This window comes from Heterodontus francisci, chromosome 10, assembly GCF_036365525.1.
Source record: "Heterodontus francisci isolate sHetFra1 chromosome 10, sHetFra1.hap1, whole genome shotgun sequence".
Classification (NCBI taxonomy): Eukaryota; Metazoa; Chordata; class Chondrichthyes; order Heterodontiformes; family Heterodontidae; genus Heterodontus; species Heterodontus francisci.
The window spans coordinates 85,036,610-85,055,859 of NC_090380.1; the positions used below are offsets into that span (position 1 = coordinate 85,036,610).

At 43.6% G+C, this 19,250-nt stretch overlaps 1 protein-coding gene across 4 annotated transcripts in view; it reads right to left on the reverse strand.

The window, feature by feature from the left end:
• LOC137374585 (NXPE family member 3-like) overlaps positions 1-19,250 on the reverse strand; it is an 89,931-nt gene that overhangs the window by 35,548 nt on the left and 35,133 nt on the right. For 3 of the 4 annotated variants that reach the window (XM_068040918.1, XM_068040920.1, XM_068040917.1), the window contains exon 2: positions 12,591-12,768. The exons of the other annotated variant lie outside the window; for it this stretch is intronic. In XM_068040918.1, the coding sequence (XP_067897019.1) occupies positions 12,591-12,707 (117 nt within the window). In that variant the 5' untranslated portion in view covers positions 12,708-12,768. The remainder of the gene's footprint in view (positions 1-12,590; positions 12,769-19,250) is intronic. 4 annotated transcript variants of the gene reach the window in all.

Sequence of the window (19,250 nt, forward strand, 5' to 3'; positions counted from 1 at the left end):
TATCTATGCCTTGTGTACCTCTATTAAATCTCCCCTTAATCTCCTTCGCTCTAAGGAACAACCCCAACTTTTCTAACCTAACCCTCATCCCTGGAACCATTCTGGTACCTTGCAGGTGGTAATGACCTGGAACTCGTTGCCCACAAGGATGGTGGAAGTGGAGACAATCAATGACTTCAACAGGAAACTGGATGGTCACTTGAAGGAAGTAAACTTGCAGGGCTACGGGGATTGGGATCGGTAGATTGGCCTCCTTCTGTGCCATAAATGACTTCATAACTCCATGACCCTCAGGTCCCATTTTCCCTGCACACTCTTTCGAACTATGCTATTAAGTATATATTGCCTCTCCCTATTCCTTCTGCCAAAATGCATAACTTCACACTTGTCAATATTAAATTTCATCTGCCACCTATCTGCCCATTCTGCTAGCCTATGTCCTGTTGCAGGTGGTTCATATCATCCTCACTGTTGATCATACCTTCAAGTTTGGTGTCATTGGCACATTTTAAAATTCTACTCACATTCCAAGATCCAAGTCATTTATATATAGCAAATTTGCAGTAGTCCCAGCACTGACCCTTGGGGAACATCCTCTAGTCTGAAAAACAACCATTTACTATAACTCACTGCTTTCCGTCCTGAAGCTCATTTTTTTTTATCCCATTAGACACTGACCCTCCTATTCCATGAGTCCCATTTTGTCAACCAGCCTTTTATGTGATACTTCATCAAACGCTTTTTAAAAATCCACATAAACAACATCCACTGCATTCCTTTCATCACCTTCTCAGTTACTTCATCAAAAAATTCAATTAGATTAGTCAAGAATGATCACCCTTTTACAAATCCGTGCTAGCTCTCCTTAATTAACTCAAATCTCTCCAAGTGTCTGTTGATTTTTTTTCTCTGATTATTGTTTCTAAAACCTTACCCACAATTGATGTTAAACTAACTGGTCTGTCATTGTTAGGACTGTCCTTCCACCCTTTCTTGAATAAGGGTATCACTTTTGCCACTCTCCAATCCTCTGAAACTCCCCTGTATCTAGAGAAGATTGGAAGATTATGGCAAGCCCTTCCTTTATCTCCACCTCCACTTCTTTAGCCACCTGGGATGCAAGCCATTCGGACCAGTTAAATTATTCACCCTAAGCATAGCCAGCGTTTCCAGTACCTCCCCACTCTCAATTTTTACCTTATCCATTCCCTCCCCTTCCCATGACACCTTCCTGTGCAAGCACAGGAGATATAACAACTACTCTTTTATCTCCTCTCTTCTCACAATCAAGTGCCAAAAACATTTCTTCCAGGTGAAGCAGCAATGTACTTGTACTTCTTCAATTTAGTTCACTGCGTTTTCGGCTCACCATTGCGTCTTGTCTACAATGGGGAGACCGAAAGCAGATTGGGTGACCGCTTTGTGGAACACGTCCTTTCGGTTCGCAAGATTGATCTTAAGCTTCCTGTCGCCTGTCATTTTAATTTTCTGCTACACTCCCACTCTGCACTCTCTGTCCTCGGACTCCTACACTGTTCCAATGAACCTCAATATAAGCTTGTGGAACAGAATCTCATCTTTCGATTAGGCACTTTACAACCAATCGTTGAATAATTTTGCATCATAACCACTGCTTCCATTTTTTTGTGTGCGTTTCTTTGTGCTTTTTCATTCTTCGGCAGCAGTTGTTGGTCATAGAGTCATACAGCTAAATAGCACAGAAACAGGCCCTTCGGCCCATCGTGTCCGTACCGGCCATCAAGCACCTAACTATTCTAATCCCATTTTCCAGCACTTGGCCCATAGCCTTGTATACTGTGGCATTTCAAGTGCTCATATAAATATTTCTTAAATGTTGTGAGGGTTCCTGACTTGACCACCTCTTCAGGCAGTGCGTTCCAGATTCCAGCCACCCTCTGGGTAAAAGATTTTTTCTCAAATTCCCTCTAAACTTCCTGTCCCTTACCTTAAACCTATGCCCCCTGGTTATGGACCCCTCCACTAAGGGAAAAAGTTTCTTCCTATCTAACCTATCTATGCCCCTCATAATTTTGTATACCTCAGTCATGTCCCCCTTCAGCCTTCTCTTCTCTAAGGAAAACAACCCAAGCCTATCCAGTCTCTCTTCATAGCTGAAATGCTCCAGCCCAGGCAACATCCTGGTGAATCACCTTTGCACACTCTCCAGTGCAATCACATCCTTCCTATAGTGTGGTGCCCAGAACTGTACACAGTACTCCAGCTGTGGTCAAACTAGCATTTTATACAGCTCCATCATACCCTCCCTGCTCTTATATTCTATGCCTCGACAAATAAAGGCATGTATCCCATATGCCTTCCTAACCATCTTATCTGGTGTGCTGCTGCCTTCAGTGATCTATGGATAAGTACACCAACGTCCCTCTGACCCTCTGTACTTCCTAGATCCTACCATCCATTGTATATTTCCCAGCCTTGTTAGTCCTCCCCAATGCATCACGTCACACTTCACAGGATTAAATTCCATTTGCCACTGCTCCACCCATCTTACCAGCCCATCTATATCGTTCTGTAATCTAAGGCTTTCCTCCTCACTATTTATGGCACCACAAATTTTTGTGTCATCCGTAAACTTACTGATCATACCTCCTATATTCACATCTAAATCATTAATGTACACTCCAGACAGCAAGGGTCCCAGCACCGATCCCTGTGGTACACCACTGGTCACAGGCTTCCACTTGCAAAAACAACCCTCAAGCATTACCCTCTGCCTCCTGCCACTAAGCCAATCTTAGATCCAATTTGCCAAATTGCCCTGGATCCCATGTGCTCTTACATTCTCAACCAATCTCCCATGCGGGACCTTATCAAAAGCCTTACTGAAGTCCATGTAGACCACATCAAATGTTTTACCCTCGTCTACACATCTAGTCACCTCCTCGAAAAATTCAATCAAGTTAGTTATCCACAATCTCCCTTTGACAAAACTATGTTGACTATCTTGGATTCATCCTGCCTCTCCAAGTGGAGATTAATCCTGTCCCTCAGAATCTTTTCCAATAGTTTCCCAACCACTGATGTTGGACTCACTGGCCTGTAATTACCTGGTTTATCCCTGCTACCCTTGTTGAATAATGGTACCAAATTTGCTGTCCTCCAATCCTCTGGACCCTCTCCTGTGGCCAGAGAGGATTTGAAAATTTGTGTCAGAGCCCCTGCTGTCTCCTTCCTTGCCTCACATAACTATCTGGGATATATTTCATCCGGGCCTGGGGATTTATCCACTTTTAAGCCCGCTAAAACAGCTAATACTTCCTCCCTTTCAAAGCTAATATGTTCAAGTATATCACCCTCCCTGATCTCTGCCCCTACATTGTCCTTCTCCATGAACACAGATAAAAGGTAATCAGTTAAAACCTCACCTACGTCCTCTGGCTCCACACACAGATTGCCACTTTGGTCCCTAATTGGGCCCTTCTCTTTCCCTGGTTATCCTCTTGCCCTTAATATACTTCTAAAACGCCTTAGGATTTTCCTTTATCTTGCCTGCCAGTGTTTATTCATGTCCCCTCTTCGCTCTCCTGATTACTTCTTTAAGTACCCCCCTTACACTTTCTATGCCCCTCTAGTGCCTCCGCTGTTTTCAGCGCTCTGAATCTGCCATAAGCCTCCTTTTTTTTCCTTATCCAATTCTCTATATCCCTTGACATCCTGGGTTCTCTGGACTTGTTGGTCCTACCCTCAACCTTAACGGGTACATGCTAGCTCTGAACTCTCACTATTTCCTCTTCAAATGACTCCCACTAGTCCGATGTAGACTTTCCTACAAGTAGCTTCTCCCAGTCCACTTTGGCCAGATCCGCTTTTATCATATTAAAATCGACCTTCCCCCAATTCAGTACCTTTATTTCTGGTCCATCTTTGTCCTTTTCCATAGCTATCTTAAATCTTACAGAGTTATTGTCACTGTCCCCGAAATGCACCCCCACTGACACTTCTACCACTTGTCCGGCTTCATTCCCTCGGATTAGGTCCAGTACTGCCCCTTGTCTTGCAGGACTTTCTACGTACTGGCTCAAAAAGCTCTCCTGTATGCATTTTAAGAATTCTACCCCCTTTAAGCCTTTTGCACTAAGACTATCCCAGTTGATATTGGGGAAGTTGAAATCCCCTACTATTATTACCCTATTATTTTTACACGTCTCTGAGATTTGCCTACATATCTGCTCCTCTATCTCTCCCTGACTGTTTGGAGGCCTGTAGTACACTCCCAGCCAAGTGATTGCCCCCTTTTTGGCTTTTAAGTTCTACCCATATAGCCTCATTTGAGAAACCTTCTCAGATATTATCCCTCCTTACTGGTAATAATTCTGTTTTTCCTATTTGCACCTCCTGTAGATACATTGGGCTGGATTATAAGAACCCGTCACCACTCACGGCGACAAACTCAAAAAAAGACGTCCCACACGTGTGGGCCGCATGGCGAAGAGCCACTGCGATTTCCTGCACAGTGGCTCATTTACATAGCCGGGGCGGCCTGCCTCCCCCCCTCCTCTCCTGTTGAGGGGTCAGGCTGTTTGTCACCGGCAATGGCTTCAGCTGCCTGTGTGCTGGCGCTGGTTCCCTTTTTAAAGGGCAGCCAGCGCTGCTGGCAAATTTGAATTTTTAAAGAAGTATTCCCCCAAAAATGTGCAAAATAAAATTGTAACGTCCCTTTCCAACCCCAGCAATAAAAATTAGATTAGATATATGTCCTTTCCCCCCAAAACACTTTCCTCTAACTTCATACCTCCCCCGCCCAGACTGTACAAAGTTGGAAGTTCACCCCTTCCCACCATGCCCACACTCCCGATGTTTATTTGACCCCGTTCCTCCCCCCACCCCCTCTACTCCACCACACTGAAAATCTTAATTCCTCCTCCCTCCCCACCAGTGTCATGCCGGCTTTCCCCAGACATGGAATTGAAGCTACAGGAATGCCAGCTGCCGCATTGAGGATTGTGGCGGGTCCGGACGATCTCAGGTAAGTTGATATAAATTTATTCATCTCATTAATTTACATATTGAAATGCTGTTCTTGTCACCCAGTGGCAGGGACCGCCACGGAGACTCAACGCCCCTGGGAGGATCAGGCCCACCCTCTAGGCATCAGCCTCTGTGGCAGGCCTCTGCCGGACCCATCTTCCAACCACCCCAGCCACGAAGTCCGCATTGGGGAATTGGCAAAATCTAGCCCATCTTTTGTCTCTTTACTTGTCCCACTGCCATCCCTTTTTGGCTTATACAATCATCACTTTTGTCATTTAATCTCTCCTGCCTTCCATTTGACCATAAACCTTTCCTTTTGTTATTTCCTCCCCTTCCCTCCTATTCATTGCCTCTGAATTTGCTTAAAACCTGTTACATCTCCAACTTTTTCTAGTTCTGATAGAAGTTCTGACCTGAAATGTTTTCTCTAGTTTCTCTCTCTCGATACATGCTGCCAGGTGTGCTCAGGATTTCCAGCATTTTCTGTTTTATGTCAGATTTCCAGCATTCACAGTATTTTGCGTTTGTACTGGGTTTCACTATGATGCCCTCCTACAGGTCAGGTGACGCACTAACACTCACTGTCAAGGCTAAATAATGATAAATTCTTGGTCAAATTACTGGAAAGCATTGACCGCCTATAGAACCGAGGATTAGTTTTCATAATTCAATTTATATCCTTGAGAGCTTTAATTCTTTCAGTTCTTGTTAGATGAGCATCTTTGACAATTTGAATCATTCTCAGTTCAACAGGCACCAAGACCTTTGTTATCAGTGAGTAACAAGTTATGGTGAAAGAGGAGGTAGTTGATACTGTGGATGGGCTTAAAATTGAAAAATTGATAAAGAGGAGATATTAGATAGACTGGCTATACTTCAAGTTGATAAGTCACCAGGACAGAATGAGATGCATCCAAGGATAATTAGGGAAGTGAGGGTAGAAATTGTGAAGGCACTGATCATAATCTTCCAAACCCCATTAAATACAGGTGTGGTGACAGTGGACTGGAGAATTGCAAATGCTACAACCTGTTCAAAAAAGGGTGTAAAGATAAGCCCAGCAACTACAGACCGGTTAGTTCAACTTCAGTGATAGGAAAGCTTTTTAGAAACAATGGCAGGAATCTTACACCCCCCAATCGAGCAGGCTGGTGCCGGGGGGTGGGGGTGGGGGGTTGCTGGCGGGGGGAGGTGGGGTGTGTAAAATTGAGTGGAAGGTGGGGGGCTGGGGGGGAGGCCAATCCTGACCTCCTCCCAGCCATGCTGCAATTTTACATGGGGCAGTGGCAGTGAGAAACGGCCTGCCTGCTCAAGGCCAATCATGGCACATAAGTGGCAAGTTAACTGGCACTTTAGGGTCTCAGCCCACCACCGCTGGTATTTTAGCCTTGGCGGCCGAATGGCTGTAGACTCAGAAAGCTGCCTGCAGGCTACTTGAGGGCCCTCCTGATCAGGCACCCTGTGCCCCACGGAGGGCCGCCCCGAAGCCCCAACTGCCCACAATGTACAACACTCGCCCCGCACCCCCAACTGACACCCCCTGCCTCACCAGGGCTCGACTGATTATCCCCAGTGAGGCCCTAAGAACTTACCTTAGTTCTGGGCCCGGCCTTCTTGCTTGCGATGGCTTGGTGTAGTCCCAGCAGTGGCCACCGCTCCTGGCGGTGATGGTGGAACTCAGAGGGGCTTCCTGCCTCAAGGAGGTGAAAGTCCCATCCAAGGCCAATTAAAGGCCTGGGGATCAAAAAATCCTGGTCTGGCTCCCCAGGCCTGGAGGAGGTAGACTCGCCACCGGCTTTTATGCCGGTGGGCTGGGCCTCCCGCCCAAAGATAAATTCTGGCCAATAATTCGGGACCAAATTAATAGTCACTTGGACAAATGTGGATTTATTAAGTAAAGCCAGCATGGACTCGTTAAGGGAAAATTGTGTATAACTGTCTTACTTGAGTTTTTTGATGCAACAGAGAGGATTGATAAGGGTAACGTGGTTGATGTGTTTTACATGAATTTCCTCAAGGCATTTGATAAACTGCCACATAACAGGCTTGGTCAGCAAAGTTAGAGCCTATGGAATAAAAGGGACAGTACCAGCTTTGATACAAAATTGGCTAAGTAATAGGGAACAGAGAGTAGTTGTGAATGGTTGTTTTTCAACTGGAGGATGGTATATAATGGGCTACCCCAGGGGACCCCTGCTTTCCTTGATAATTATTAATGACCTAGACATGGGTGTGAAAGGTGTGCAAAATTTGTGGATAACACAAAACTTGGAAGTATTATGAACTGTGAGGAGGATAGTGATAAACTTCAAGAGGACATAGGCTGGTGGAATGGGCAGACAAGTGGCAGATGAAATTTAATACAGAAAAGTGTGAAGTGATTCATTTTCATAGCAAGAATGAGGAAAAGCAATATAAATTAAAGGGTACAATTCTAAAGAGGATGCAGCAGCAAAGGGACCTGGGGGTATATGTGCACAAATCATTGACGGTTGCAAGGCAGTTTGAGAAAGCAGTTAATATAGCAGATGGGGTCGTGGGCTTTATAAATAGGGACATAGAGTACAAAAGCAAGAAAGTTATGATAAACCCATATAGAACACTGGTTCAGCCTGGAGTATTGTGTCCAGTTCTGGGTGTACGAACGTATAAACATAGAAATTAGGAGCAGAAGTAGGCGATTTGGCCCATCGAGCCTGCTCTGCCATTCAATAAGATCATGGCTGATCTGCTTGTGTCTCGAATTCCACACTCCCATCTACCCCAGATAACCTTTGATTCCCTTGCCTAACAAGAATCTATCTACCTCTGCGTTAAAAATAGTCAATGTTCCTGCCTCCACCACCTTCTGAGGCAGAGAGTTCCAAAATCGCACAACTCTCTGAGAGAAAAAAATTCTCCTCATCTCTGTCCTAAAAGGGTGTCCCCTAATTTTAAAACAGTGTCCCATAGTTCAGGACTCACCCACAAGAGGAAACATCCTCGCCACATCCACTTTGTTAAGACCGTTCAGGATCTTATAAACTTCAATCAAGTCTCCTCTCACTCTTCTAAACTCCAGTGAAAACAAGCCCATTCTGTCCAACCTTTCTTCATAAGACAACCCACTCATTCCAGGTATCAATCTAGTAAACCTCCTCTGAACCACCTTCAACGCATTCACATCCTTCCTTAAATAAGGAGACCAAAACTGCACACAATATTCAAGATGTGGTCTCACCAATGCCCTATATAACTGAAGCATAACATCCTTTCTTTTATTTTCAATTCCTCTCGTAATAAAGGATAGCATTCCATTAGCCTTCTTTATTACTTACTGTACCTGGATACTAACCTTTTATGACTCCTGCACAAGAACACCGAGATCACTCTGCACCTCGAAATTTTGCAGTCGTTCTCTGGTTAAGTACTACTCTGCATTTTTATTCTTGCTGCCAACGTGAACAACTTTACATTTTCCCACATTATACTCCATCTGCCAGATTGTTGCCCAGTCACACAACCTATCTATATCAGGCTGCAAACTCTTCTTCACAACAGACTTTCCTACCTATCTTTGTGTCATCTGCAAATTTAGCTACCATGCCATCGCTCCCCTCATTTAAGTCATTGATATAAATTGTAAAAAGTTGAGGCCCCAGCATAGACCTTTGCAGGACACCACTGATCACATCCTGCCAATCAGAAAAGGACGCGTTTATGCATACTCTCTGTTTTCTGCCAGTCGGCCATTCTTCCATCCATGCCAATATGTTATACCCTACGCTATGAGCTCCTACTTTGTGCAATAACCTTTTGTGTGGCACCTTGTCAAATGCCTTCTGGAAATCAAAGTACAGTACGTCAACAGTCTCCCCTTTATCTACAGCACATGTCACTCCTTCAAAAACCCCAACAAATTAGTTAAACATGATTTTCCTTTCACAAAACCATGCTGACTATTCCAAATTACCTTGAGTTTTTCTAAATGTTCAGCTACAACCTCCTTAATGATCATTTCTAACACCTTCTCCACGACAGACGTCAAGCTAACTGGCCTATAGTTACCTGTTTTCTGCCTCCCCTCCTTCTTGAATAGAGGGGTTATATTAGCTACTTTCTAGTCTGATCGAACCTTTCCAGAACCTCGTGAATTTTGAAAAATTAACACCAACGCATCTACTACCTCATTAGCCACCTCTTTTAAGACCCGAGGATGAAGGCCATCAAGACCCGGGACTTGTCAGCCCGCAACTCCATCAGTTTGCTCAGTACCACTTCTCTGGTGAGTGTAATTTCACCAAGTTCCTCTCTTCCTTCCACCTCATGAATTATAGCTGTTCCCAGAATGTTTTATGTATTCTTGATAGTGAAGACAGGAGCAAAATATTTGTTCATTTCATCCACCATTATCACTATTCGCTCCCCATTCTCACTGTCTAGATGACCAACACTCACTTTACTTACTCTTCTTTTTTAAATACCCGTAGAAACTCTTGCAATCCATTTTTACATTTCTAGCTAGCTTCCTCTCATACTCTAATTTATTCCTCCTGATTAACCTTTTAGTCATTCTCTGCTGTTCTTTATATTCTGACCAATCATCTGAACTGCCAATCATCTTTGCACAATTATTTGCTTTTTCCTTAAGTTTAATGCTTTCCTTAACTTCTTTAGTTAACCACGGATGGTGGGTCCTCCCCTTAGAATTTTTCTTTATAATAGAAATATACTTATTCTGAGGATTCCGAAATATCCTCTTACTGTCTGCCACTGCTTCTCTATTGATCCATCTCCAAGCCTAGTAACCCAATTCACTTCAGCTAGCTCAGCTTTCATGCCCACATAGTTGCCCTGATTCAAGTTTAAAATACTAGTCTTCGACCCACTCTTCTCTCTTTCAAACTGGATGTAAAATTCAATCATATTGTGGTCACTGCTAGGTGGAGGTGCCTTTACTCTAAGATCATTAATTAATCCTGTCACATTACACAATACCAAGATAATCTAACCTGCTCTCTGGTTGGTTCCAGAATGTGCTGCTCTAAGAAACTATCTCAAAAGCATTCTATGAACTCCTCTTCCAGGCTACTATTGCCAATCTGATTTTTGCAGTTTATATGTTTAGATTATTGCCATCCCTTTATCACAAGGACCCAATATTTCTTCTTGTATACTTTGTCTTACAATTTGATTACTTTTTGGGGGCCTGTAGACCAATGCCCCTAGTGACTTCTTTCTCTTATTATTCCTCATCTCCACCCAAACTGTTTTTACATCCTGATTTCCTGAACCAAGATCATCTCTAACTTTTGCACTAATACAATCCTATATTAAGAGTGCTACCCCTCCACCTTTACCTCGCTTCCTATTCTTCTTGAATGTCATATACCCCTCAATATTCAGGACCCAATCCTTGTCATCTTGCAGCCAGGTCTCCTTAATGGCTATCAGATCATATTTATTTACTTCAATGTGCGCCCTCAGTTCGTCTACTTTGTTGTGAATGCTGCGTGCATTCAGATACAGAGCCTTTAGTTTTGTCTTTTTGTTATCTTTGTAACATCTTATGTTTTTACTCTCTGTCCCTTACTGCCATTATCTGACCTTCATTTCCCATGTTACTATTCTGCTCTCCTCTTTGACTCTACCCCTTGACTTGCTACAGCTAACCAAGCTTGATCCCTCACCCCCACCTTGTTTAGTTTAAAGCCCTCTCTACTTCCCTAGTTATACGGTTTGCTAGAACACTGGTCCCAGCATGGATAAGGTGCAGTCTGTCCCAACAGTACAGCCCCCACTTTGCCCAGTACTGGTGCCAGTGCCTGACAAACCGAAACCCACTGTCTACTACACCAGTCTTTGAGCCACGGATTTATTTCACTAATCTTATGTGGCTTCTGCCAATTGGCACGTAACTCAGGTAATAATCCAAAGGTTGTTACCTTTGAGGTTCTGCTCTTCTATTTGGTGCCGAGCTCCTCATACCATCTAAGCAGAACCTCTTTCCTAGTCCTACCTAGGTCGTTGGTACCTACATGGACCACGACAACTGGATCCTCCCCCTCCCACTCCGAGTTCCTGTCCAGCCCTGAGTAGGTATCCTGAACTCGGACACCGGATAGGCAACACAGCCTTCTGGACTCAGTCTCTCAGCTGCACAGAGCAGTGTTAATCTCCCTCACTATCTTATCCCCTACCACCATACCTTTAGAAGGACGTTAAGGCATTAGAGAGGGTGCAGAACATATTCATGATAATGGTTCCAGGGATGAGGAAGTTCAGTTATATGGATTGGTTGGAGAAGCTGGGTCTGTTCTTTTTGGAGAAGAGAAGATTAAGAGATCTAATAGAAGTGTTCAAAAGCATGAGGGGTCCTTGCAGAGTAGACAGGCAGAAACTGTTCCCATTGGCCAAAGGATTTAAGGTAATTGGCAAAAGAAGCAAAGCGACACATGAGGAAAACCTTTTTTACACAGTGAATGGTTAGGATCCGGAATGCACTGCCTGACAATGTGGTGGAGGCAGATTCAATCGAAGCCTTCAAAAGAGAACTGGATAATTATCTGAGGAGAAAAAAAATTGCAGGGCTACGGGGATACGGTAGGGGAGTGGGACTAGGTGAGTTGCTCTTGAAGAGAGCCAGCATGGAGATGACAGGTTATCACCTTTCTATGATTCCATATGATTCTATGGACAACAGTTTAATTATGCCGTAAACTGAAGACATATAAGCATACTGAAGATTTGTGATTCTTGAACTATTGAGAAGTCAAGGGTTATGGGGAACAGGCAGGAAAGTGAGTTGAGCCCAAGATCAGATCAACCATGATCTTATTGAATGGCGGAGTATGCTCGGGAGCCGTAATCTTGCTCCTATTTCTTATGTTTTTATGTTCAACCAATTGGCTCAATTTCATATCTTTAATTTTAATGGTGTAACTTTATTCAATTTTAAACCTTTTAAAATGTCAGTGTTGTTTCTGACTTCCTCTTTAAGATCCATCTGCCTTGTTGTTTGCATATTACTAATGAGGAAGTCAGAAACAGCACTGACAATTTAAAAGATTTAAAATTGAATAAAGTTACACCATTAAAATTAGGTCACTCTCACTTGTTATTTAAGCGCAGCACTAAAGAACATCAGGGACAATGAACTGAAACTTCTTATTGATGCTTCAGCACTCAGTAGGAAGATATAAAGTCCATACCCCTACTCTGCTCAGATCCCAATGTGACTCTGCAGTGGGTGCAGCTGAAGCTACAATGTCCATATGCAGAGGGGTGATGGGGAAAGACAGGAGAGATAAAGGACAAATTGTCCTCAGCAGACTACTGTTGTACACCTTCTAGCAGCTGACCAAAGAGAGTACGGGCAGAGGTCTGGAACAGTGTTCACCATATAGTGGGAATAGATAAACCAGCAGGACCCAAACTGGGAGAAAACTCAGTCCTTGTTTAAAGGTTCAACAACAAAAAATTCAATTTACAATATGTGGTCCACCAGCCACAAACCATCACATTTTTAAATGCTGCTGCTTTGAACTTTGGTGAATATCATTGGCTTACTCTAAACATGTTGGTTATTCCACTCTACACACCTTTATATTACACAAATTCTGAATCAACAACAGCAGTGTGATCAGTACCAGCAATGCGAAAAGGCACCGATGGATGTAGGAGGGAAGAATAGTTTTTTTTGTGGCTTTTTGATCCATACTGGAAGGTCACTGTGCACTAGTGCATCATCAGCCTGTTTAGCACTTCTGCTTTGTAAATCTGCAATAAAAAAAAAACTAAATAAATTTAATATCAACAAATCACAAGGGCCTGATAGTTTCCACTCAAGGATGCTGAGGGAAGCCTCTGACTATAAATTTCACAAGCCTTAGAAAGTAAATTGTGCCAGCGAACTGGAGGGTGGCAAATAATGCACCCCTCAAAAAAAAAGGAGACAAGGATAAGTCAGGTAATTATAGCCCATCTGTCTTAATTCAGCAGTTGGTAAATTATTGACCTATATCACTACGCACTATGTCATGGTCCCGTAGTTTTTTGCTCTGGGAATATGCGGTTTGCGCTTAAGGCTTGCAGAGGATCAGTATTGCTTTAAGATCCAGCAAGCCTCAGGAATTATAGGAAGGTGCATTTTTGTTGCCTTAGAAACAGCCATTTGGAGACTACGATTCAAAGGGTGCATTCTCGTTACCATAGATACAGTCACTGGGAGTGAGTATTAAGCAATACATTTGTTACAATTCAATTTTGAACTGGCTTTTTAGTTGAAGTTTGTTCTAATAGAACACAGACACAGACAGGTAGCTGTGGTGACAGCACATGGTAAAAGAGCTCTCAAACATTTAAACTGAAGGAATAGGATTTGAGTCTGTTTTATTATTATCTCTCAAAATTCTAAAAAGTCAAGTGAAAGCAGAGATCTCTGGTAAATTGAACTGAAGGAAGGGAGTTAGACTGTGACAATCTTTTATCCCTCAAAAACTCTAAAGTCAGATTGATTCTATTGAAAGTGCTTGCAAGTCATAAATTGTTGAAATTCGCTGGAGAAGGCAAGCATCACCTACTGCTGGGGTTAGACTACGGACTGTTCTACTGTGGAGGAACCTTTTTTTCACATCGGATGGCTGTGATGACTTCAAGCAACATTCTGTGAGGACATCAAGCAACATTTAACAGTTACCGTTCGTGACATTAGATCACACTCTAGGTGCACCTGATACAAAGGTACAGATACATACTCACTGCCAAAACCATTCACTAAAACCTTGGCATTCAGTGCACTCTCTGGTGGAAAAGTATCCCGAAGTATGAATATAGGTTTAGCTGCCTCACCTGAAGGATAAGGAGTTACTTTTCCTTTGGACAAAAATTCCCTATAACTTTCAGGTATCTTGCTCATGTCCTCCATACTCACAGTAGATTTTGTACTTGGGCTTACAGCAGTCAGAGCTACAGCTTGATCTGTCGTACTCTTGGTCAGGGCCCTTTTCTCTGTATTGGCCTTGTGTACCCTCATCAGTCCCATGGGTTTACCCCATAACTTCCAGCATTCTGCACAAAGATGTCCCACCTTCAGGCAATGGTAACACTTAGGCTTTTGGACCTCACTTCCACCCTCAGCATCTTCCTTCCTGAGGAGGAGATCCCAGGGCATTCCCAGCTGTCCTTTTTTGTTTCTGGCTACTTGCCTTCCTTTCACCCTCCCACCTTCTATCCTTCTCGGGTTTGTAGGGGTGACTGATAAAGGGTTTGGGCTTGTAAACAAGCTCATAATCATTGATCTCAGCTGCCTGTCTGGCTGTTGACACCTTCTGGTTCTCTGCAGGGGTTCTTACTAAAAGAGTGAGTGAATTTTTAAATTCTTCCAGGAGAATTAGTTCCCTAATGTTCTCATACATAAACTCTATCTTTAGTGCCTGTATACAATGATCAAAATTAATTTACTTAAACCCTCTCAAATTCTATATAAGTCTGTCCAGGCTGTGACCGGAGGTTCTGGAATTTCTGCCGGTAAGCTTCAGGGACCAACTCAAAAGCAGCAAGAATAGCCTTTTTTGTCATCTCATAATCTGCAGAAGCCTCCTCAGAAAGCATGGCATAAACTTCAGGAGCTCTGACTATGCATAAGCAGTGTCCAGCTTTCCTTTGGCCATTTCATCGGTTTGGCTATCTTTTCAAAAGAAATAAAAAATGCCTCTACGTCCCTTTCCTCAAACTTCAGAAGGGTTTGTACAAATTTAAACAGCTCTCCACTAGGTCCTGGACTTGAGTCAGATCTTTCCTCAACAGAATTTTCCCTGTTGCCTTAGTTCCAGCTTTTTTAAATTCAAATTTCTTTCCTTCTCTTTTTCTTTCTCCTTGAAGTGCTTTCTCTTTTACCCTTTCCTCTCTTTCAAGTTCAGGTTTCTTCATTGTCAATTCCCTTTCCAGTTCAAGCTCAAGTTTTTTGTTTCCAATTCTCTTTCATTTTCCTTTTCAAGTTCAAACTGCTGCTTCATCTGTAACTTCTCCTAGCTAATTCTACTGAACTACCATCTGATTGCCTTCTTCTTCCAACTGCAAATGCTGTGCTATTACTTCAATTTTGTCTGCTTTCTTAGCTCCTGGTTTTAACTCTAATCCCAATTTTGCTGTTGATGTTATTAGCTTAACCTTGGATACATTTCTCAAATCATTCAAGGATAAATCCTCCTTCTCCAGAAAGGTCGTAACAACTAACAAATCCATTCCAGTAATGTAAACTTCACTATAATGCACAAGAAACCTGTTTTTTTTACTCTTCCTATTTTCAATTATTATTACCCCACTTACAATTGCACCTTGTTGGCTTTGGGTTATCCTGCACAGAGCCCCCAATTATATGTTACAACCGAGGTGGGTGGAGTGCACTATCTTGTCGAGTTCCACTTCTCCATAGGTCACAACATGTATGTAAATGTTTACCCAGTTACGAATGTGGTCAATCATATACTCTACTCTTTAACCAAGAATAAAATATACCAACCAGGTTTCTTAAACAACAAAATTGTCAGTTTATTATAAAACAAGACTTATCCAGTAATGAAGCAAAGCATTAACACACAGATTGAAATATTAAAGTTCTCTTTTTATCTTAGCCCCTCACACATACATGCACACACCATTTAACTGAAAAATAAAGATTTTCTCTGCAGAACTCTTTCAAAAAAAAACCCCCAAAATACTTTGGCTAAATACTTGTGAATTCTTGAAGAAAACTGATGAGGTAGGTCATATCCCAAACTGACATACAGTCTGGCATCAGAGAATATGTAAATGGGTCACTGGGATCTTTTCTGGAGCAGATCTTTTCAGGCAGCATCAAGTATTAATTTGGCATGCCTTTCAGGAGCATCGCAGGAGAAATGCTGCTTTAGTTTCTCTATTTCTTATGCTTTGATTCTCAGGGCTTCTCAAAGAGATGGAAAAGGATGAGCTGGTGGTGGCTGTTCTCTGGTAGGCTTATCTCCAACTACTTTCAAGCACAGTCCACACCCCAACTGAACCAAAATAATATCTCAGAAGTGAAACCAAACAGCAAGTTAGAACCTCCTGACCCTCATAAATCTTGACAGATCACTTCTCTGTAAACATTTCCAGGTCACCAAGGTTTCTGTTGTTTATTGCGCTTAAAGCATGTGACTTCCAGTAAAGGTTGATTTCAAACAAGACCTCAAGTGTCCTTTTGGTGACCTCTTTTAAAAAACAAAGTCCATGACAAAGATAGCCAATAAATAAACTGTATAATATGGACAATGCAGATCAGCAAAGAGAAGCATTACAAAAAAAGTGTATAAAAAAGCCATAACCAATCATGTTTTTGGAGAAATAATATGGACAGATATAAAAGAATAGATTTCATCAAGCCAATTGCTATATTTGCGCTGTTTTGCAGCTGAGCAAACCTTTTACATGTTAACTAAGGACAACAAAATAAATGCAATTTGAAATGGGAATTGTGAATTGTGAGGCAGGAAGAGTGCACTGTTAATTCAGTCCCACTTCTCCACAGGCCACAGCATATTTATTAAATTTTCCCACAAACTGAAGCAATCAGATACACTATTTTTACCAGAATAGATCACTCTAACCAGGTTTCCTTACTGATAAAACACAATTAACAGTTTATTATAAAATAAGTCTGAACTAGTAATGAAGTAAAACAATATCGCACAGATCAATTTTGGAAAATCCAATATTAAATGTTTAAAAGTCCCCTTTCTACCTTAAGCAATTTAAAAATCCCTTTTTACCTTCGTCATTTCACACACACACACACACACACACACACACACACACACACACACACACACACACACACACACACACACACGGCACACGGCACACGGCACACCAGCTCCTCGGCGTTATGGATCGTGGCAGGGAGGCCCATAAAATACTTGCAGGAGAGGCTCTCCTCGACCCATAATGGCAAGCTGAACATTACCGATGGTGGCGGGACCTCGGTGCAGCTCCCTCACAGCTTGGTGGTGGCATCTCAATTATAATATGTAAAAGACTACATGCCTTTCCTGATTATGCATTCCATCGCCTCTTGATCCACAGTTCCACATTTTACGTTGAACGGGCAGCCATCACTTGCCGTCCTGTTCACGGACCTGAGAAACTGATGAGACATCGGAAGTAGGAGTACTTGCTCACAGTGAAGGTCAGTCTAGATATGCAGGGGTCTGAACTCTGCATACTTGAAGGGAGGAGGGGGGGGGGGGTGGAATTACAGGAGGCAAAGTTCTGTAGGCATGTAGGGAGGTATTGCATACCCTCCATCCATGAATTATGTCTGCTCTGTGCCATTGTACGTTTGTGTGTGTCAAGGAGCAATTGCACTCTAGTCACCCTGTGTGTGGGGAGGGTGCCAGAACTGGCAGGAGTATAATAGTTACCTGGCTGGTGGGGGTAATCGATGCAGTTGGTAGAATCTTCATGTGGTCATGCTGTGCCATTCTTAAGAGCAAAAATGGGTGATTCCATGCCACGCCATATAGTTGATCCATGAAAGCATCTGATGTACCTGTCAACAACAATGTCTGCCCTGTTCAGAGCTTTCAATTAAGTGAAGGAAACAACTTTATTTATCACATGGAAATGGGTATGTCCCATCCTAGATTGTGTGATCTGCTTCTCCTGAGGATCTATATACGCCAGAGGCAAAATCAACAGGCAGGTGTCATCCACATAGAGGCCCCCGGTAATGAGCAGCAACCCCCAAGGGGAGCTCGCCATTACAGGTCACCGCGCATCTACAGGCCCCACATGACAGGGCAGCGGATGTCAGAGCACCAGTGGCAGAGATGATTGTGCATGTGGAGAGGGTGGTGGCACGTCTCTATGCCCTGCTCAATGATGACATGCAGCCCATGGGCTCCAGTGGACATCCTATGCCTGAGGTCCTCATAGTGGCAGTGGCTCTGAAACTTGATGCCTGTGCAGCATTTCAGGTGCCCACTGGAGGCCTTTGTGGGGTCACACAGTCAGCAGTGCACCGCTGCATCAGGGAGGTCACCGATGCCCTGTAGCAAAGTGCCAGTATGTCGACTTCAGGATGGACCCTAACAGCCAGGCCCAGAGGGCCATCGATATCGGCACCATTGCCAGATAACCAAAGGTTTAATGGTTCACAGGCTGCACCCATGTGGCCATCAGGCCTTCTGCCAGGTTACCACCTGCAGGCGTTACCATTAAAGGAATCCTCTCAATCTAGGTGCAGCTGGTATGTGATCACTGGAGATGCTTATGCAAATCTGTGCCTGCTTCTCAGGCAGCTGCCATGACACCTGGGTCCTGTGCCAGTCCCAGCTCTTCACTGAACTGGCTCACATGGAGGTGTGGCTTCTTGAAGATAAGGGCTCTCCTCGACCAGATGGGTCCTGACACCAGTGAAAGACCCCACCACTGCTGCAGAGGAGAGATACAATGCCAGCCACTGAGCTACAAGAAACACCATTGAGCAGGAGATTGGCATGCTGAAAAGGCATTTCCAATGCCTGGATAGAAAGGATGATGCCCTGTACTAAAGTCCAAAAAGGCCAGCTATGCTGCTCGTTGTGCTCTGCACAACTACACACCTAATAGGGGGCAGGCCTGGCATGATGAGGAGCGACATCAACAGGATTCCTCCTCGGACGATGAGGATGCTGAGCATCTACAACAGGAAAAGTGCATGGGAGGGCAGATGACACCCAGGCTTTGCATGCAGGGTTAGCAGTGAGCTAGAGATGTGCAGCAGTGGCTTATCAGATAAAGGCTCACTATCCCCCATAGGAAGCCAACATGAGCTCTGCAAGCCACACATCACCCTCGCTCACCTGCTGTGCACCCGTCCACATCTGCAGCATCTCTGTGTAAACCATTAGAGGCAGCAGCTGACTGAGCCAATGCCGATGTCACTGGGCATCCGTGGAGATGCTCATGAGTAATTATGGCAGGGCAATGATGTTATTGTATACATTGGTTTTCCGAAAGGGCCAATGGTTCAAAGGATGTGACATTGGCGCTACATGCTGGCACACATCATTCACACAGAGAAAAAGGCACACGTGGGTGAAGAACATTTAGTGAAAGACGTATTTACATTGCTGTGACACCCGTGCATTCCCATTTGTGTCAGTGCGTTCTCTTTAAATGCTTGCTAGAGCCCCTTCTCAGTGTTTCCTCAGCACTGGGGGAATGATTGGTCATCCTCTTCCGGAATTGGACCCTTTGAT